Consider the following 22,254-nt stretch of genomic DNA (forward strand, 5'->3'; position numbering starts at 1 on the left):
CAAATACTGAAACCGATATGGACATACGGAGTTGGATTATGGCGATGTTATGCAAGGAGTGATATAAACAAAATGCAAATTTTCGAGAACAAAGTCCTGAGAAGTATTGTGGGCCTACCCAAATACTACAGGACTGACTACCTACATCGAGACCTTTAGGTATCCACAGCCAGTCAAGACATCAAAAGAATTGCATGAGGAAAGACTCCATTCTAATGAGAATATTGAAGTATTGCAATATTTGGATACCACCAGACCATACACATACTCTAAAGAATCAAACCATCTGATCTTGATCTTGTGTAGTGTTGTGTAGGGAGCTGCATTTAATAAAAAATACAGCAGTGACATCAGAGACTGAGATAGGACCGATCGGTCCTCCTAATTATAAACCTAATAATTAGGTATTATATACCTAATAATTGGGAGGATTGATTAATAGTTATCATAAAGATACATTGTAGGTTAGAACGACTAGTAACAATGTAATAATTAAATAATAAAAAAATATATAAATATTCCTCCATATTTACGACCAGATAATTTAAATCAAAGTTCAAAGGTTCCTCCAAACTTTTTCCGACACCAGTGGATATAATGCATCACGTGCCTCTCGCTACGACTTTCCGCTTACTAGATAATTCGATTTAACTTGAAATGACTCAGCGTAAAACTGCTTTAATATCTAAATAATGTTCCGGCGAATCGGGCAACTGGGTCAAACAATTTAATGGCACAATGTTCCCCGCTCAATAACTAATTATTGAACAGGAAAGAATATATATATATATATATATATATATATATATATATATATATATATATATATATATATATATATATATATATATATATATATATATATGTATATATACATATAGAATATAGTATAAGCAAAATAAAAGTGAACTCACATCATCATGATGTCGAATGTATTGCCAATCGCATTTTGTAAATTCGTTTTAAAATCAATTTCTATGTATCAGACTCTATTTTTCATTGGTGAAATAATGTTTATACATGTCACAACACTACACAAGATCAGATGGTTTGATTCTTTCGAGTCTGTGGCCTGTTCTGGTGGTATCCAAAAGTTGCAATATTTCCATATTCGTATGAGAATGGAGTCTTTCCTCATGTCACAATACCTCTCAGGACTTTGTTCTGAAAAATTTGTATTTTATTTATGCTACTCTTTGCAGAACATCCCCATAATTGAACTCCGTATGTCCATATAGGTTTCAGTATTTGCTTATATAATAGCAATTTATTATGTACTGATAATTGTGATTTTCTTCCAATTAACCAGTACATTTTCCTATATTTCAATTCCAGTTCTTTTCTTTTTTTCTTTATGTGCTCGTACAAGTAATCTATAAAATTGGTCTGCCTGTCAAATTATTCAAAAAAGGCGTGTTAACCACCGAGAAAAATATCGATATATAATATCCTCCTCTTTGTTTGATTTTAAACATTCTGGCTAATATGTAATAGTTTAGGAGTTCAGTGTGCGGCATGTATAGATAAGCAGAAAAGTATTACAACACTGTTTTAGGGCAATTCATCCAAGCCAATAATCTTGGAAAAAGTTCTGCACGTATTCTGGTATTTCTCTTGCTTTAAAAGGTACTTATTCAAAAAACATGAACAAAATATATGGATCAATATATTTTCCATTGTATCCATCGTTTATTATTTTTTTCTATGAATATGGCGATGCCGCATCGATGTTAGTTTGTCGATAAGAACAATTAGTATTCACATGGCGTTAAGTTTGGTACTAATTTTTTTTGTCAGTTACTAATTTTGTAACTTTTAGTATTAATTAGAATACGATAATTGTAATTTTTATAATTTTGTTTAAATCTTTTTAATTTATTTTTACCTTTGTCTTATTATAAATTATCATTTGTGCTATTTTTGTCTTCTTTTGCAAATATACAAATGAATCAATTTGATTGAAAATATATGTTACACAATCTCTTATTGTCACGTCATTTAATGACTTTCGACCTTTCAACACAGTGCCAAAGGTAGACCTTTAACCCTAACGCTATTGATTTTTAGTCGGTCTTTGTGTCAGTCTTAACTTTCATTAATTTTTTTTCAATCAAATGAAGTTCTAAAAGAGCTGATATAGTAATCCTATAAAGGAAATTAATCGATATGTAGTTTTTGTACGGTACCTTGTAATATTTGTGTTGATGTCATTTAGCTTTATCTTCGTTCGAGTTGCGTAACGTTGCTTTTAATTTAACATATTACAGGCATTAGCTAAGTGTAAGCTGCTCGTTACGGTTGTCTATTGATGTGATTTTAATCTGGTATTAGCATCCACTGCAAAAATAACATTTCAAAAGAGAGAAAGCTCCGCTATTAAAAGTAAACGGGCCAGTCTAAGCAGCAGTCTGTGCGATATTTTATTTATAATTATGTTAATTTATTTTGCATTAACATGACAAAATGCTTGGCATTACTTAGCCTATATTTTTCTTTGATTAACTAGGTTGCTCAATCAGTTTGCTGAAACGAAACGGTATTATCTGAAGAATATTCAGCTGCTGTTAACTTTTCGTTTGATAAAACTCTCCATGAACGTATTTTTTTTGGTCGTGAGAAGAACCGGAAGTCGGGGGGAGCTAAATCTGTTGAATAAACTGTAGATTAATAACATTCATTCATTTTCCCGCTTCAAATGGATCTGCCACCTGAGAAAAATACTGTTAAGGAAGTAAATTCCTTAATTTCTGGTATTTAATTGGTTTTAAAATCGTTTGATTTGTTGCCACATGCTACAAAAAAACAAATGTCAACTTTTTCGGTGGAAAGTAGGTCACATACGTACTTTTCAACACACTAACAGCCAAACTCTGAACGAAAATCAACAAAATAGAACGCCGCATTTCCGGTCTGATAAAGCCGCAATTTGTCGACTCGTTCAGACAAATAACAATTTCAATGGAACCATCGCATGGGAATGCCTGTTAACTATGGTCGACGAATAGCCTTTGTTTATGATTCTATTACCTATTAAGCCTTATATTATATATCTCATTATTAATTTTACTAAATAGTTGAGTAGTTCGATGTTTAATATTCAGACGACAGGTGCCAACATTTAATAGAAACCTGAATTTAGTTTAAAAATTATAATGGTTTGGTTACCGAGTTTGATTGCAATTTTCAAAACAATGTCCATATGACAAATGGATGAAAAATATGGTGAAATTGGACGAATTGATTTAACTCTCTGTGACTACTGGCTGTAGATCTTAAAAGCATATTCCAGGTAAAGAGGTTTGGTTTGATGGAACAAGCGATTAAAGTATTTTGAAAGCCTAAAATAAATCATTATCATCAAGTAGAGGACGCTGCATTGAATGTATTGATTTTGAAGGACAAAATGAGGGTAGTTTGATAAGTTGGTGGCTTTTCTGGGCACTATTTCTGCCCTCAACTGTTATCTATTAATAGACCGTAAGATATTCAGCAACCTGCGCCGTTTACTTTCTGTTGTTTTAACCATTGGCAGCGGACAACTTCCGAAATTTTTATAAAAATTAAAAAAGTGATTTGTGTTCTCATTAAGCCTTATTTTTACACAAAAATGTCATCACCGAAAGCAAGGAAAAGCTGGATAAAAATAAATACTTTTCTAAGCGTGTGCTTTACTGCGCATGCCTGACGAGTTTGATCCGTTTCGAAATTTGGATACATCACAAAACATCAGAGACCAAGGAACAATGTAAACTCTAGGCTTTTTTTCGGGTAAATATGCACCAAAGAAAGCCCAGTTGTATAATATTATATACAATATCCTTTATAGGATTGCTATTTCAGCTCCTTTAGAGCTTTGAATGAAAAAATATTAATGAAAGTTAGTCCATAAAGACGCACTACAAATCATTAGCGTTGGGGGTAAAGGTCTACCTTTGGCACTACGTTGAAAGGTCCAAAGTCATTAAATGACGTGATAATAAAAGATTGAGTAAGATATATTTTCAATCAAATTGATTCATTTGTATATTTGTAAAAGAAGATAAAGAGAGTACAAATGATATTTTATAATCAGATAAAGGTAATAATAAATTAAAAACAAAAAGTTTTAATAATTACGGTACAATTATCATTTTCTAATTAGTACTAATAAATCTAATTAGTAAAAGTAACAAAATTAGTAATTGACAAAAAATATATTGAATATCTATTGGTTTAATTTAAAAAAAAATTCGCTATTGGATCAGGCAAATACAACGTAAATTTTTTTTTCACATATGCCTACATGCGTTATATTAATTAGTTGTATTAATCATTAAATTATATGACATTTTGTCAGATGTGAACTTTTTTCATGGCATACTTGAAACTACATGTTGATGTAAACAACAGACAGCTTAGCCATTGATGAATCAACTGTTCCCAGGCTTTTCTGTAGGAAGCAACAATGGATCATGGACCAGAGAAAAAAAACCAAAACAGGTTCTTAGTAGTTAATATCTGATATTTCGAACATATTCTTGAAAATAAAACTAAATGAATATTCTGAATTAAAATAAAATACAAACAGGAGTGTTATTTCAAGGTAACATTCTAGTACCTATTCTCTATCTGATGTTTACTAGAGATATACTGAAACTGGAGGGAATTAATAGAGCTATATTCTGGGATAGTTCTGTCCATTAAGCCTGCCGACTGGCGAGTGACCAACTTGGAGATTATCCCAGAAGACATCCAGTGTTACTCGACCTGGGTGCTGTCGTGGCTGGGATTTTACATTCTTGGCTTAATGACAATTACAATTACAGACAATCAGAAACATAAATTTACGACCATGCTCCAGCAGGATTTAAACCCGCAACCGTCAGATCTACAACTTATCGAATGTACGTGAACTAATTTAAAATTATGAGAAATACATTAGTGGTTAGTCTAGGATACTAAAAAATATTAGCTGCATATACCGTTTAAATTGGAATAGTTGGCAAGCATATAGTCGGTAATGGAGGCACTAATTGTAATTTATCTAGCGTCTACGAAGACTCGCGGCTTAACTGGCTATTTTCGTTTCGAAACTTCATCATTAACACGATGAAAGGACACGACACCAAAAATGGGTACGTGATATATTTTCCGGAGTACACTAGAAAAAGTTTAAATTGGATTTTAGGAATGGCGCGTTAGCGTTTAGGATGTAGTCGTAAATCTGTACCGGAAAAAGTTTCGAATAACGTCGGTTTAGGCGGCAGAGGAAAGATCGTTGAACATTTGATTTTCAGCTATAGGTTTTAATATGATAAAAACCACAACTGTACTTCTTTTAATATATGATTGTAGCATTATTTCATTTAGTATAAGTATAAGTATAAGTATAAGTATAAGTATAAGTATAAGTATAAGTATAAGTATAAGTATAAGTATAAGTATAAGTATAAGTATAAGTATAAGTATAAGTATAAGTATAAGTATAAGTATAAGTATAAGTATAAGTATAAGTATAAGTATAAGTATAAGTATAAGTATAAGTATAAGTATAAGTATAAGTATAAGTATAAGTATAAGTATAAGTATAAGTATAAGTATAAGTATAAGTATAAGTATAAGTGTAAATATAAGTATAAGTGTAAGTATAAGTATAAGTAAAAGTGAAAGTGATATGAATGGTATCAGTTAAATGAGTTAAATCAAAGTACTAAAGACAAAAATAACATTGCTGACATATATTATTCGGATCAGAATACTATAGACCCAAATATGTTATCCCACTGCGTAACATAGATGCTGTCCCTAGTTGCAACTTATATAGTGTTAAAAGTAAGTACAATTTTTTTCGAAATTGAGATTCTTCAATACTTGAGATTATATTATGTGATATATAGGTTATATTGAAATAGAGGAATATGTTCAACTCATACTTTCAACTTTACGCAGACAAGAGGCAGACCATACAACACCAAAAAGAACAAGTAAGTGTGTGTAATATCGTTATATTATTTTGTTATTTTTTATTATTCTTATTTCAGAATCTAGAGGTCGGATACTATCTGCAGCTAATGTCACTTGACAACTTATGTTAACTCCATAAATCCGGCATTTATACAAACAAGTAGTTTCTATTTTTAAAGAAGTTAATAGAAAAATAGACAAAAAACAGAGCAGAGGAAGTATGTTAGTCAGTATGACGAATGTTGTCTCACGATACCAGGAATTTATTTTAACTTATATGATTTTGCCAAAAGTATGTGCCAAAGCAAACTGAAGAAAATTCTGGATAATATGTTGTACCAGCAAATGTCACTATTTGATGTCACTAGATGAGGGACACATAATAAGAAAAGTACTAATTAGCTGTTGCTTGTTTTGGTGGACGAAAAAACTAAATAGGATTGCAAAGGGAAAAAAATGAAAAATTTTGCATGGCTACATATCATATGAATAGGGTCCCATTAAGCACCTATAAAAACACATAAAAAAAGAAAAAGAATCAAAATTTGTAACATCCAATTACTATATTCAGTAAATTTAAATATTGAATTTTAAATTTGATTAATTTAATTTAAGTATATTTTGGATAAATTATTTTTTAATTTATTGTTCCCTATTTTATAATATTTAAGGCAATGATAATGTAGAATTATAAAATAAATTATCAGTTGTCATATTAGATTTCTTTTATGTATGTGCAAAATAGTTTAAACAAATGTTAACTAGTAATTAAATAAAATATTTTATTAAAATTTAATTTTTTAATTTGCCCCTATACTAAATAAATACGCGTTGCGCGACCTCTGGGCAACATTGCGACGTCATAAAGTTTAATGATGTGAGTTTACTGTTTAACTCAATAGACTAGATTATACTATTATTAAAACCTACATGTTTTCTACATATAGCTAATTAATTTACAAAAAATATTCTATATACAACCAAGGATTGGTATGCTAAGTTTACACGTGGTGAAATGAGCACTGAAGACGGTGAACACAGTGGACGCCCAAAAGAGGTTGTTACCGACGAAAACATTTAAAAAGTAAATAAAATGAATTTGAATGACCGTAAATTGAAATTGAATGAAATAGCAGACACTCTAAAGATATCAACTGAACGTGTACATCATATCATTCACGAATATTTGGGTATGAGAAAGCTCTCTGCAAAGTGGCTGCCACGCGAGCTCACTTTTGACCAAAAACAACGACGAGTTGATGATTCGGATCAGTGTTTGAAGATGATCAAGCGTAATAAATCCAAGTTTTTGTGTCGATATGTGAAAATACATGAAACATGGCTCCATCATTTCACTCCCAAGTTCAATCGACAGTCATCCGAGGACTGCGCACAATTAACCCGCTCTAAAGCGTGGGAAAACGCAACAGTCGGTTGGCAAGGTTATGGCGGCTGTATTTTGGGATGCTCATGGAATAATTTTTATTGATTACCTTGACAAAGGAAGGATCATCAACAGCGATTATTACAGAGCGTTATTGGGACGTTTGAAGGACAAAATCGCCGAAAAACGGCCGCATTTGAAGAAAAAGAAAATGCTGCTTCACCAAGACAATGCACCGTATTACAAGTCAGTGAAAATGATGGCAAAAATCCATAAATGGGACTTCGAATTGCTTCCTCATCCACCCTATTCTCCAGATCTGGCCTCAGCGACTATTTCCTGTTATCAGATTTGAAAACAATGCTCGCTGGGAAAAAAATTTCGTCGAATGAAGAGGTGATAGCTGAAACTGATGCCTATTTTGAAGCAAAGGACAAATCGTACTACGAAAATGGTATAAAAAAGTTGGAGGGCCGCTATAATAAATCAATCTTGAAGGTAATTATGTTGAAAAAAGAAAACTAATTTTGCCAAAAAATGTGTTTTACTATGGTAGACAGGGGACTTTTCAATTGACCTGTTATTTCATCACTTATCCAAATATATACACTCCATTGGACACTGAACAGAGCAGAGCATTAACTCGATGAGGCTACGACCAGGAAATGCGTTTAAGTTAATTAAGATTCAATTGTGCAGACACTGTAATCATTTCAGACTCTCGACCGAACTGCTTCGGGGCCGGCCTGAAACCTCGTAAATAATTATTCGGAGCTCGTCGCGTGTCACGATGGTTCTCGTTTGAAAGCTTTTATAGTCAGCAGGAGCAACGTGAGAATACCGCTTTTTCGTGCGTTTTATTTCAATTAAATAACGTTTTAAAACTATTCCAGATATTAAAACATAACATATATTCTGTACTACAACATAAAAGTGTATTGCTGTTCGTTAGTCTCACTGAAACTCGAGAACGGCTACACTGATATGGCCAATTTTGACTTTCAAATATTTGACAAAGTTTATATGGTGAGAAAATATCGAATTATTGCGACTAAAAACAACAATTTTGTTTTTCCACAAAGTTGCTGTCATCTAGAGTTTCACTGTTACAAAATATCGACATATTTGTTGGTTGTTAAATATTTATTGATTACTTATGTTGAATGCTGATTAAAACTAACGGCCACTATTATCAAACGGTGGCACTGGACGTCTAATATTTAACCACGATTTATATTTCATACAAATTTAGATATTTTGAGAGATACATTGACTCGATAACGTGAAAATCAAGTGAAAAATGACATATTCAACTGAGATAACAGAATTCACTATAGAAACCAACAAAAACGCTCAAAATTTACTAACACTATAACCCATCCGTTAAAAATAATTACAATAATTGGCATTGGAATGATTAAAAAAAGGCGACATTTTTTCAAATCAATTAAAAAATTATATTAAAACCCTGCCCGTCTGTGATATCTACAGATGAAGGAAATAAAATGACCCAGTCTCGAAATTGGCCATTTCGAATAGAACATAAAGTGTAAAAATCTCCTTGCTATTGTCTAATAATAGACAAAACTCTACAAGAACTACCAAAGTAGCGCACAAAATATTAAGAAGTTACTTTCCTAGTATTTGGAAAGTGGGTAAAGAAACTATAATACTCGGAAAAACCAGAACCTCCCACTGGCCTATAACTTTATTAGTTTTTGAGAAACTATATGTCAAAAGGTTTAATACTAATAATTATAACGAGGAATATTATTCCAGAACATTAATTTGAGTTGCGTAATAAGCACGGAAATAAAGAAACAATGTATTGTTTGATAAACCAAATAAATTTAGAGTAGATTTTATAGACTAGATAATATAGATTCTAAAAGATATTTTCCATTCTTGATTATGTTTCAGATTTTTGATAAAGTGTAGACTGCAGGGCCACAGATTGCAATAAAGAAGTTTCTCCCTCATTCGCATATTCAACTACTGGAATCTTACATATAGAGAGTTTACTGTAAAACAAAAAATGATGAAGTTACTGAACTATAACCTATATATTCAGGAGTTCGACAAAACAGTGTATTAGGTACAGTTTTATATGACTATTATGTGTATAATATATGCAGAAAATACATAAAATTTGTGGAGAAAAGAGTGTTAGTACATTCTAGTGAACTTGTAAATCAGCCAAATGTGAATGGTAACAATGAAGAGCGTAGACTGAAACGTTTATTACCATCCGATCTTCGATTCCGAAGTGATCTTCTACATGTCATATAAATAATAATAATAATAATATATATATATATATATATATATATATATATATATATATATATATATATATCATAAGAAGTACTTTTTTTTCTACTAGATAGATTGTTGAACCACTTGTTGTTGTCCATTGTGTGTTGCTGGAAACAACACACAATGGGCATTTTTGACAACAGAAATTCTAATTTTAATAGAAATAATATAAATTAATATACAATTCCATTTCATAATCTACAACTAACATCAGGTTAGACAAAAAGCAAAACACATTAGAACCAAAATAAAACAACTTTACTGCTTAGTCGGAAGATACTCTCAACAAAATCAAAGAGGTTGATCTATAATACAATTATAAAGCCAATTTGGAGCAATGGGGTGCAAATATGGGACTGCACTAAAAATTCAAATCAACTAGTCATACAGCGCTATCAAAACAAGGTTCTTTGATTGATTACCAATACCTATCGCTACGTAATCAACGAAGAACTGCACGATGACCTGGAAATCAAATGAATTTGCGAAGTTATTCAAGATTTCGCCTTGAAACACGAAAGAAGATTACTAAATCATACTAACGTGGAAGCAATACAACTGCTGGACAATGCGCAAGATATCAGGAGATTGAAGTGAACAAAAGCATACGAACTTATATAAAATGTATACTTTTAGTGTAAACTATAGCTATAAGTTATTATAATTTTATAATTGAGGAATACATATTGATGCATTTTCTCGCACTCGTCTTGCTTGTGAATTAATCCAAGTACATAGGAAAAGTAGTAATACATTAATTGTAAATTAAGATTGTATTAAAACGTATCTAATAAAGATGTTATAAAACAAATCTATAACTTAGCGCTTTGGGATCATTTTGCCATATATTTGAATGGTGATCGATGATTTTTCATAGTGATCTAAGATCAGGTTACCGGTAAAAGTCAAAATATTTAGTATTTATTGATTTACAATTATTATTCCTTATAATAACACTTAATTATAATTTAAAAAAGTAAAATACATACTTCACAACTTATTCATTTAAAGTTATTTTTATATTTTTAGTCCATTTTAAGTTATAAAAATGGCCTAAAATAAGAAATAGCTTTATATTTATTATACTGGGATACCATATACATTTACTTCAGTTTTTATCGTCTGACGAACTTATTAATTACTCATAGTGGTCACACTTGTCCGGACCCCACGTTTAGGACAAGATCTCGCTCCAATTTCCATTTTACTCCTCACGCGTCTGCCTCCTTACCTTTTGCATATTTATGGCGAAACACGTCACCCAATAAATTACTGTCCCGCTGAAGGGAACATAGTTTGAGGCTTACGGACACTTAATCACCCACGACGTCCCCCTTATAACTCCCATTAAAATCAGGCGATGTTGATTTATCTAGAGAAACAGGTGGGTGACGAGACATTAAAATTGAAAAGTTGATTTTTTATGAAAAGTATGTATCTAAAAACACAGGCTTTCATAATACATTAAAAAATAATAAAATTAACGATTAAATGGAATAAAATGAGTCGAATTCCAAAACTGGCAATTCGATAGCCCATTAATTAACCCGAGGAAACAAATTGGTGCGCTTTTAAAAGGAGGAAGTTCTATGTATATATCGGCTGTATATATTTTTTTAATGTATGTTCGCCGATTTCTTCGTCAATTGAGGTCCGATTTTCAAAATTCTTTTTTTATTTGAAAGGGTGCTCTTCCGAGGTGGCTCCTTTGGAACCAAATCAGGATATGTTGGGGTAAGGGGGGAAATTGAGGGAAACGCTCAAATTTCAAAGGCATATACAAAGTTTTCACAAATTTTTTGTGACGGATAATCGGAAGTCGTTCAGTTCAAAAGCCATTCAGTTTACTTTCTAAGCACTAACTATTGCATATAAGATCTCGTAGAAATATTGGACGATTGCTTCTATGGTGTAATGGCTAAAGCGATTAGTTCCCAAACGGAGGTTGTGGGTTTGATCCCCGGCGGGGATAATAACTTTTTGTTGTTGTTTAGTTAGAACATTTGTCAAATCACCTAGGCTAGTTAGCGGACCCCGGTGCCTGGAGCGCTCCTTATTTTCAATCATTGTTTATTTATACCTATTTTTCCTCTTACGGACTACACCTTTACTTGGCCTACTCATTGTAGAATTAAATAAAAGAACTGCGTAATTTATTGAGTAATTATCTAACACTAAAAAGAGAAAAATAAAATATTTTTAACAAAAAAATTTAACCGACTTTAAGAAAATGAATTAGGAACTCACTAAAAATTAAAAAGTAATCAAACGTAGATTACTAACACAAAAAACATTTTAGAACTAACTATGGACATAATAATTGTTGTAATAACTAAATAAGCCTAAAAACTAAAGCCCAAACAATACAAAAATAATAATATAATTTTATGATATATCCAAAAAATTAAATTGTCAACAAAACAAATCTAAATTAATATAACTGTTTGGGTTCAGCACCGACTTCACCGAACACTGAAGTAGTCACTTGGTAGTAGTTAAAATAAAATTGTAAATAAATAAATAGGTTTATAAATATAGTAGAGTAGATAATATAGTTGAATATAAGATACGTGCAGTATATAGGTTAAATAATGTTTTTGATTATTTTTATTTAGTTACTAGCTGACCCGACAGACTTCGTCCTGTCAAAAAGATTTGTAATGTGGCAGTTTTTGTGCCTACGTATTTTAAAAAATTCTCCTGAACAGAACCATCACCCTGGTGATAGGGCGTTGTGAATAAAAAATAATTAAATAAAACATATATAAGGATTGAAAAGTAAGTAATCGCTTTATTGTTAATCATGTGAATCATAATAATTATTATTATTATCATTATATTGCTTTGTGGTATACGATGTTTTTTGTTTGATTACCTGGCGCATAGATAAACAAATCTGATGGTTTTCCAACACGGGAACAGGCAACATACAATTGACCATGTGAGAAACATGGGTTTTCTAGATTAATACCACAAACACTTAATGATTGCCCCTGGGACTTGTTTATAGTCATAGCAAAAGCAAGCCGTCAACATGTCTATAGGAAATTTGCCATTACCAATGTCAATGAGTTGTTTAGAGAATATGTTTCCAGATTGGTCATTTTGCAACTCGACACGCATATTCTTGCTTAAATGAAGTACTTTAACATGTTTCCACAAATTGGAGGACTTTAGACATGCATTGAGTTCATCAGCTGGCGTTGATCGTGGAATCACTGGCAATGTTTGACGAAAATCTCCTGCTAATAAAATCATTGCACCACCAAATCGGTTATTATTGCTACGTAGATCTTTTAAGGTTCTGTCTAAAGCCTCCAAAGATTTTTTATGTGCCATCGTGCATTCATCCCAAACAATCAATTTACATTGCTGCAAAACCTTTGCCATTGCAGAGTTCTTCGAAACGTTGCAGGTTGGAGTTTCATTGCTTTGCATATTTAATGGCAATTTTAGTGCTGAATGGGCTGTTCGACCACCTTCAAGCAAAGTTGCTGCGATTCCCGACGAAGCGAGTGCAAGTGCAATTTTATTTTGTGAGCGAATTGTTGCTAATATTAATGAAATAAAAAAAGTTTTTCCTGTACCACCAGGTGCATCTAAGAAATAAATCCCTCCAGTTTCATCATTTGTTACTTTCATAAGAGTTTCAAATACATACTTCTGTTGTTCATTTAACAGTGGAAGATTTGTTTGAATTTATTCTTTCAAAGCGTTGAGATCATATAGTCTTTCTCGATGCAACTCTTGGTTAAAAGCGTCATGCATTGGACGATTGGGCGCGGTCAGGCCTAATTGAATTAATAGTTTGTTTGACATTATCAAGCACATGTCCTCAATTGAAATCAATGCTTCATTGTAAATTTCTTCACTGATTTGTATATTTGGATTTCCCATTCTATTCCGTATTTGATACAAAATATCATCACACATATAATCTTTGTACTTCATCCACAAATCAATTGGGTTTGATGGGAAGCATGTAGATATGATTATAGAAAACAATGTTCGTATTTGATGAGTGTGTGATGATATTACAGCATCATTGAGAGTTTGATCCCAATGAGCGTCATTTTCAAGCAATTGCAAACGTTGACAGGCTTCTCTGTAGGATCCACACAATTCACCATCAACAGTTCGTAACTGTTGGAATGATGTTGGGCCACGTACATTGACTAATAGCAGTCGTAAATAAAAACATTCATCATTGCTTGGATGTACTGAATAAATCCGGCCAATCGCATCGGTGGAATATACATCTGTATATCCTGGAACTGGTTTTCCTTGTTTCCGTCGTATAAATCTCCTTGAGGATTGATTCCAGGTATAATATTTTGGCATTTCAGAATATAGCAATGTTTGTGCGAAATCATCGTTTTGGCATGTCTCAAAAAAACTGGTTAATGTAGTAGATGGTGGCTGAGCAGCTCTTTGTACTGCGTTCTGTGCTGTAAAATACACTCTTTGTCCATTTTCTAAATGCACAGCTAAGTGAACAACAGAAGGGTGTCTCTCATGAATAGGAAAAGAAAATATTCGCCAAACTGCTTCATTACTACTGACATAGCGGCCCATTTGGTATTGGGTAACTTCATCATTAGAATTCTCTGCACCAATTTCAATCACAGCCATATCACTCCCTTTGCTTACATATTTGCAAATGTATTTAATCGATTTCACTGAATGGCAAGATTCAACGTTGATGTGTGCTTTGAATGTCTTTGATAAAATGGGTGAATATGGAACAATCCAACGATTATCTATTTCAATATCTTGTTGATTTAATTTGACAATTGTTGATTTTCCATTGTCTGCTGTCGATCTGCGACGATACAATGGATAACCGTCATTACCAGTAATTGTTTCCGATATTAATGTCCGTGGATATCGTTTTGAACATTTACCATCCATCATACACGGTGAATTTTGATTAAGAGTTCCACAGGGACCATGTATCATGTTTTTGATAACTACCTCATGCAATCCAGGATCTACTTGTACATTAGGGATTTCAGCTGATATCACTGCATCAACTTCATTTGGCCTTATCTTTTCAACCAACCAAATCAAAATGTGTGCATGTGGCAATCCTCGTTTCTGCCACTCCACAGAATACATCCAGCAGCGTGTCTCACCAAACACATTATGTTTTACGATGAAATTCATTAAAGATTTCAACATTTGTCTAAAGACTCTGGCTGTAATATCATGACGATCAATGGATGATTTCCCAGGTAATAACTCCTGCTTAATTTCTATCCATTGCGGATTGCATGTAAATGTGATGAACAAATCTGCTGTACCATAATGACGAACATACGACATGGCATCTTGAGCATATTCGTGCATATGCCGAGGGCTTCCGATGTATGTTGCTGGAAGAATAGTCATCCGACCGACATTCTGTGCATTTCCATCAGTATTAATCGCATCTCGAAGGTGAATATACTCTTCAGATCGGAGTTTGGTTTGATTCAACCTGATGAATGTTAATCTCTCCGTTTCAATTTTAACATACATGTCATCAACATATTTGTGATATAATCGCCGACATTTCAATATGCGATTATCTGCATTTTCCCGAATCATTAGGCGGTATGAATAATAGTTCATTGAACTGACTTTTTTGTTGGTTTCAGAACCTGTAAACAGATTTTGTTTTAATAACATTCAAATATAAAATTAAAATACATAATATAGTGACTGAGATATTATCGCCATAGCTAAACTAATATTTTAGTTACCTGTAATGGGATTTATCATTTTTATTGATAAATCGTAGCCATCTTCACCTTGCCAAAATATAATGGGATATTGCAGTGCATCATATGAGCGGTGTGTTTCCTTTATAGGTTGTAATTGAAAATTCCGACGATGTAAAACATTATCACGGGATTCCAAGTTTTCTCCAACTACAACGTTAGCAACTTCATCAATAGTTGGTGCATTAAAACGTCTTGTATGTTGACCTGCAGGTGTTTTATCAGCTCTGATTACAATTTTGTGATTATCGGATGGCATCAGATCCAGGGCAGTTTTAAACAATATAATCAATTGATTGTGTTGATGAAATAAAGTTTGTAATTGTTCTACAATAGACCTTTTTACTAAATTGTTATGTGCACAACACAGATCAATTTCTTGTGGTGAATTGCCCATAAAATAAATTTGCAGGAATTTGTTGTCGCTATCTGACACTGGTAACAGTGAACCTGCTCTGTGATATATTTGCCCTTGTATCTGTAAATAAAAAAAATATTATGGTGTGGTATAAATTAATGGATTGTCAATGATCAAACTTAAATAATATTTGATCTTAAAAAGTATATATTTAGTTTTAACTAATATCTATCAAATATAAAATATAATAAAAGTGTCACTGAAACTGAATCACCATATAATATGATGACTAAGTGATATATTTCGTAATGATTAAGAAATTGAAGATTAGTAACACATCTTAACTTTGGTGACAGAAAATTTTGTTCGCTAAAATAATTATGAGTAACTGCTATAATACATACCTTGAAAGTTGGCATAAAATTTTCCCGAACTGCATTTGTTGCCCCAAATGAAGTCATTTGAAAGCAATTGTTATATTGTTGAATATGTGTCAAAAAGTGTATAGAATCTGTTCCTATTCCTGAAACCAATGAGTACAATGGTTCTGGTGGTGGATCCAATTGTATCAATTTCACTTTACCATTTGCGCAACACAATCCATTGGCTTCGTTTTTGTATTTTAATGCCTTACAGTGTGAGCAAACCAAGTTCATAGAACCAATAACAACACATTGGTAGTTACTGTAGTCAATTGACACATCGTAACTGAAAGCAGCTGGATTCAAACTTGCGCGATTATTAGTTGAATGTCGCGCTCGCGCTTCACGCGAATCAAATATAAATTATTTTTTCACTAATCACGAACTAAACAAACACTAACTAACTAAACACTCTGCACAAAACACGATATACGAATTTGTTTCGTGTATCACTTGACAATTCATCTGTCATCTGTCAAAAGTCATCTGTAACAGACAACTTTTTTTTTTAAATTTGATATGACTTGAACTCAAATCCTTTTAAGCCGTACAAATTGTTTTATTTATTTAAAATTTGAATTAAATTTTAAACAAATAAAAAATTTTAAATAAATAAAACAATTCGTACGGATTAAAAGGATTTGAGTTCAAGTCATATCAAATTTAAAAAAAAAAAGTTGTCTGTTACAGATGACTTTTGACAGATGACAGATGAATTGTCAACTGATACACGAAACAAATTCAAACAAAAAGGGCTATTTTTAGGGTTTTTCCAGCAATAATTCTAATTTTTCTCGCCGTAAAAACCATCCCTGAACTTCAACGAACATTTTAAAAAAAGATTTGGCCAAATTGGTCCAGGCGTTGTTGAGTTATGCGCTTAGGAACATATTTTGCGATTCATTTTTATATATAAGATTACAATGGTTATTATATAAATATGTTATTATAAAATGTTTTTTTGTGTGTTATACATCTAAGTTTCATTATTTTTTAATTTTTAGTGAGTTCCTAATTTATTATTTGAAGTCGATTCAATTTTTTTGTTAAAAATATTTTATATAATTGTCTATTCCGTATTAATCTATATTTCATTATTTAGAGAAATTAAATAATAGTATTCACAGAAATGTTAGTTACCTTGATGCTATGCACGATTGGATGAAAGGATAAATATTAGTGCATAATTTAATTGATTATGATTGACATTTATAGTTTTGAGATATAAGGAATAATAAAATGAAACATAGAAATACATAAATATACAAATAATGTTTTTGTACACAAGGTAACACTAGACATATCTTTTCTTATATCAACATACTTTAATTTATGAAAAATTGTTGAAATAATATAAGCCTTGTTTAATTGAATTCGTACTAAGCATATTCAAAGTTATAAAAATAATAAATTATAAGAAAGCGTCATAGAACTAATTTTTTCATTTAGTTATAGTACAATAATAAAATAAAAAAATTATTATATATTTTAAGTAGATAATGATCTAGGATTAAAAATAGCATTCCTGAGTGAGTAGTAGTTAATTTGTCAAAGTGCTAAATGTAAAAGAGTAAAAGATTTTGAATGAAAAAGAGCTGGAGGAAGAAGTGGCACGTTCCATGGATAGTAAGGAGAATAGTCCAGAGACAGCTGTAGTGACTGAAAGGATAACAGAACACTACAGAAGATATTGATTTATCAGTTAATAATAAAGCATATTTGGATTTATGGGATGCAGATGTTTGGTTGAACTAAATCATTAAAACAACTAGTAATCCAACACCGCTAAATACAGGTCTTTGTACAAAGCTGATCGTTATGTAACCACGAAGAAGATGATCAAGTAGATCTCCTAAGTTATCTAAGATTTCGCCGTAAAACATCAAAAAGGGTTATTAAATAACAAAAATGTGGCTCCGGATAATTCCGAATAACGTGGAAGAAATCATAAGATTGAAACGAACCAAACCATACGAATTTGTATATGTGTAAAAGTGTTACTTTTAACTCAAGCTTAAGGATGCCAAAGAAATATCGATATATCGATAATTTATGGCCGGTAATTTTCGATATTTTTTCAAAAGTCGTAAATGAGTGTATCGAACTTTTATTTTGAGATTTCTCCCTGCCGGTCTTCAAGTGAATTTTGCATGGAAAACTAGGGTTAATAATTATTAATAATATCGATATTACTAAAAAAAAGTATCGATATTTTTTGTTCGTCGATATATCGATACTATTTAGTTCATATTTATAACGAACTAAACAAAAATTTCCTTCCAATAATACGACCAATGCACGTCTTCAAAATTATAATGCAACGTTTCCGCATTAAATTTAAGTCTTCGTTTATTTTGACTCTGACAACAAAATAATAATGTTAATAAAATAATGAAACAAAAATAACGATAATAAATATCATTAATATCATTTTTAAATTTAAAATTAAAGTTGAAAGTTAAACTTAACTAGAATAATGCTAATTAGTAAAATGGGAAAGAAAAATGTTCCTAGTTTAAAAGGGATTATACGTTTTTATAAAACGAATTTGGAAATAAGTTCGGTAATTGGTCCAAGTACAAATGAATAGTAATAATAAATTAATGCATTAATTTACTACTATTTTATTGTGGCTTGTTTTATTAATATTACTGGTACAGCAGCATATCGGTAGCGGTATAGTATTTGTAATATAACCAGGGGAACAAAAATATTACAAAACTGTGTACAATAGGTCGCAGTTGGCGGAAAATAAAAAAACGACAACGGAGACAAAAGAACGCGGATTCCTCCTCGGTGACGACATGCTAGACCACGTCTGGCATATTCGCGGCCGGATGACCGACCTGAATGCAAAAGTAGAAACGGTCGATTTGGGTCACGTTCCATTGAGACGACGACGAGTTCCAGTACAAACCTTCGCTCCGTTATTAACTGTTAGCAAAAGGCAAAACACCCTGAAACCGAAAAAAAAACACGGAATATCGAGAAAAAGCCCGGTCGTTTCTATCCGAACCGTGCTGGTGGAGATGAAATCAGTTGAGAGTTGTAGGGATTACACATTTTCACGTAATATTTTAAGAAAGAAACGTTTAACTAATCTCGCAATGTTCTAATTTTGTGTTTTTTTCCAATTACAAATGTTGATGTCATCAGGCCTGTAAAATAATTTTAAAAAATTTAAAACAGATGGTTTTTCTCTATATTAAATCGCATCAAGTAATTTTGTAACCAACTTCACTGCATCACTTTTCTTATGTATCTCTTCGAAGTGTGGACAACATTTTATTCAATGCGTTGAAAATGAATGAACTTGTAAATTCAATTTGAAGAAAAAGGTGGCTGCAGGTCATCAAATGCTGTGTGAAACTTAGGGCAATCATGTTTCATCGATTTCAACATGTGTAAATGGTAAAAAAATAGTTTCGACAGTTTAGAAGTGGTGATTTTGATCGCTATAGACCGTTGAAAACATATTTGGAAACATTAAAATGGCAAGTGCTACCCCACCTGCTATATTCCCCAGACCTTACTCCTTTTGATTACTACTTGTCCCAACATACATATCTATATATCTATATACATATCATATATGAACAATACATTGAACAAAATACCATACATTGTACTGATTTGTTACTAATAAAAGTGATGTGATAATATAGTAATAGATACAAATATAGTGTTGTGATAATGTTTGGTGTTCTCATGAAAAACATAAACAAACTAATAATTAAGTCCTTGAATATATTTTGATCATTTTTCACATTAAAAAGGCATTTGTTGAAACAAATTTGTTTTCATTTTCTACTTTTTCTTTTTCCCTGACTTTTCTTGCAACAGGACGGTATCGTGTCGAAAGTGCTGGTTTGGCAGTAATTGAATTGTCGGTGCAATTATTAGAGCTGGAGCAGTGTATCCTTAATAGAACTCTTCCAACCTTTAGTTAAGCGTTATTATGCAGAATTGTAACTTTATGGACTTTATTACTGAATTTATGAATATGTCGTAGGAGCGCAGTTTGTGCCATTTATATAAATCAATCAGTAGTCAGTGTAATTAAGCATAAATTAAAATGATAAAAATGATATATAAAAGTAGTTACTTTCAATCATTATTTCTTTATTCCTATTTTTTCTCATACGTACTGCATAAGTAAAGGTCCAAAGAAGCCGAGGCAAAAAATACAAAAATTATCAAAATTACTATATTAATATAACTGTTTGGGTTCCGCACCGACTTCAAAGTAGTCAGTTGGTAGTAGTTAAAATAATATTGTAAAAAGGTATATAGGATTAGGTAGATATTAAGCTAAATTGCATGTATATAGTAGAATATAAAATACGGGTAGTAGATAGGTTAAATAAGGTTTATGTTTATATTTATTTAGTTATTATAAAGTTTATTAGGTAGATATTTAATTTTAAAATGTTTTTTTTTGTGTTAAAATCTAAGTTTATTAGTTCTTAATTTTTAGTGAGTTCCTTATTTATTTGTTGAAGTCGCTTCAATTTGTTTGTTAAAAATATTTTATTTTATCTTAAGGCATGATCATCTTTCAGATTTATAATTTTACGGCAATAGAGTTAATATAGTGATATATTAGATATAGCAACTACTATAATAACATTAGTAATTGTACTAATACACATTAATGAATAATAACTTAATAATAATTTATAATAATGAATAATTATAATAATGAAATGGATGTAAATTTATTATACGAATATTAAATAATTATGTTAATTTTTTTTAAATTTTTATTTCGACATTATCAACAAGGCAGCAGGCTGTTAAAAATAGCACGCTGGAAATTACAGGAGGACCTTTAGCGCTGTAAATATATCGTGGAAATTTTCTTTTATGGCGCTTTGCTATGTATAAAACCTCCAGCAATAAACTTGACGAATTATTACGGACTGGTAGGAATTACAAGAATACGATGTTTTGATGTTTGCGGAGGTACGCATTAATCTTGACATAAAAAGTTAACTATAGTTGATCCAAAGTTTTTTGTACATACGTCATCAAGATGTTTAAAGTATTGCCTGCTGCAATTTGCAAATTTGCCGTCTGATAAGTTCGAACGTGTATCCGAACTAGCCTGTCAAAGGCGTCCGGTTGTCAAACATATGCAAAATTCATCAAAACAATAGTGATAAGAGGTTATAAACCGGCAAACGTTATTTTAATGCTTTGCTTGTTTTGATAAGGTTCAAATCGCTGCTTATTATTACTCTGATTGAAAATTCCGAAGCCAGCCAGAACGGATTGCCAGTAATATTCGTTAGAGATAGTACGCATTTTTACTAGTAAACATTAAATTGCTACGATTTCTACTGAAAACATTTTTGGCGTGTTACAGCTGCACTGAATATTAGTATGGACACGGTCACTAAAATATCTCCAAAAATGAAAAATATGATATACGAAGTGGGTGACAAATCAAGATCAGCTTGATGTTAGCTTTATTAGAAATCAAATCTATGAAGTATATAAAAAGAGTACGAGAGTTTTTCAACACAAACATAATTTGATACAATTATTTCAATGGAAACTGTTGTCTGAAAAGTATCGAAGAGGTCAAATAGAACTTCCCGATATTGCTTTTAAAATAATAAAATTTCTAATAGCATATAAAAAATGAATGAAGATTTATTATTTCAATTTATGTATTTAGATGAGACATGCCTATTTCAGATTGGACAAGAACTCAAGAAAAGGTTGTTGGTATAACAATTGATTAGGTTTTATTCGTCTTAACATTTATTAATAATTCATTGCAGATATATTGCACTTTATGCTGGAAACAGTAATGGTTAATAACACCTTCGGTTTGAAGAAGAAATTGACAACTGATGCAATTGTGAACAAATGTTTGATAGTTTGGAAATTAACAGCTTATATATTCACTTGAATGAAACCTTCTGAATCAAATATGATTCAATGCTGCCAATTTCTATGACAGAGCGGAAACAGACAGAATGGAAACAATCTTATTGTAGTGTATAAAAAATTTATGTGCACAGATATGTGTGTAATTGTTCAGAATATACATGAGAATTT

The 22,254-nt window shown here is 31.6% G+C and overlaps 2 protein-coding genes across 2 annotated transcripts in view; both read right to left on the reverse strand.

Moving 5' to 3' along the window:
- LOC143194314 (ras-like protein family member 10B) overlaps positions 1 to 22,254 on the reverse strand; it is a 157,248-nt gene that overhangs the window by 8,064 nt on the left and 126,930 nt on the right. The window lies entirely within an intron of this gene.
- LOC143192662 (uncharacterized) lies at positions 13,332 to 16,533 on the reverse strand. Its single transcript, XM_076398137.1, has 3 exons — positions 16,168 to 16,533; positions 15,388 to 15,883; positions 13,332 to 15,285 (listed from the first exon to the last, which is right to left on the reverse strand). Exons 1-3 carry the CDS (start codon positions 16,417 to 16,419, stop codon positions 13,343 to 13,345), a joined length of 2,691 nt encoding a protein of 896 aa, XP_076254252.1. The 5' UTR covers positions 16,420 to 16,533; the 3' UTR covers positions 13,332 to 13,342.

The sequence above is a fragment of the Rhynchophorus ferrugineus genome, unplaced genomic scaffold, assembly GCF_030347505.1.
Source record: "Rhynchophorus ferrugineus isolate W39M unplaced genomic scaffold, kcgeb_rfMv2 rfM3, whole genome shotgun sequence".
NCBI lineage: Eukaryota > Metazoa > Arthropoda > Insecta > Coleoptera > Curculionidae > Rhynchophorus > Rhynchophorus ferrugineus.

Coding starts and splice junctions, on each gene's coding strand:
- LOC143192662 (XM_076398137.1), bottom strand. CDS start 16,419: ATGAACTTGGTTTGCTCACACTGTAAGGCATTAAAATACAAAAACGAA. Junction 15,884..16,167: donor ATTTTATGCCAACTTTCAAG/GTATGTATTATA, acceptor TTTTATTTACAG/ATACAAGGGCAAATATATCA. Junction 15,286..15,387: donor AATGATAAATCCCATTACAG/GTAACTAAAATA, acceptor ATCTGTTTACAG/GTTCTGAAACCAACAAAAAA.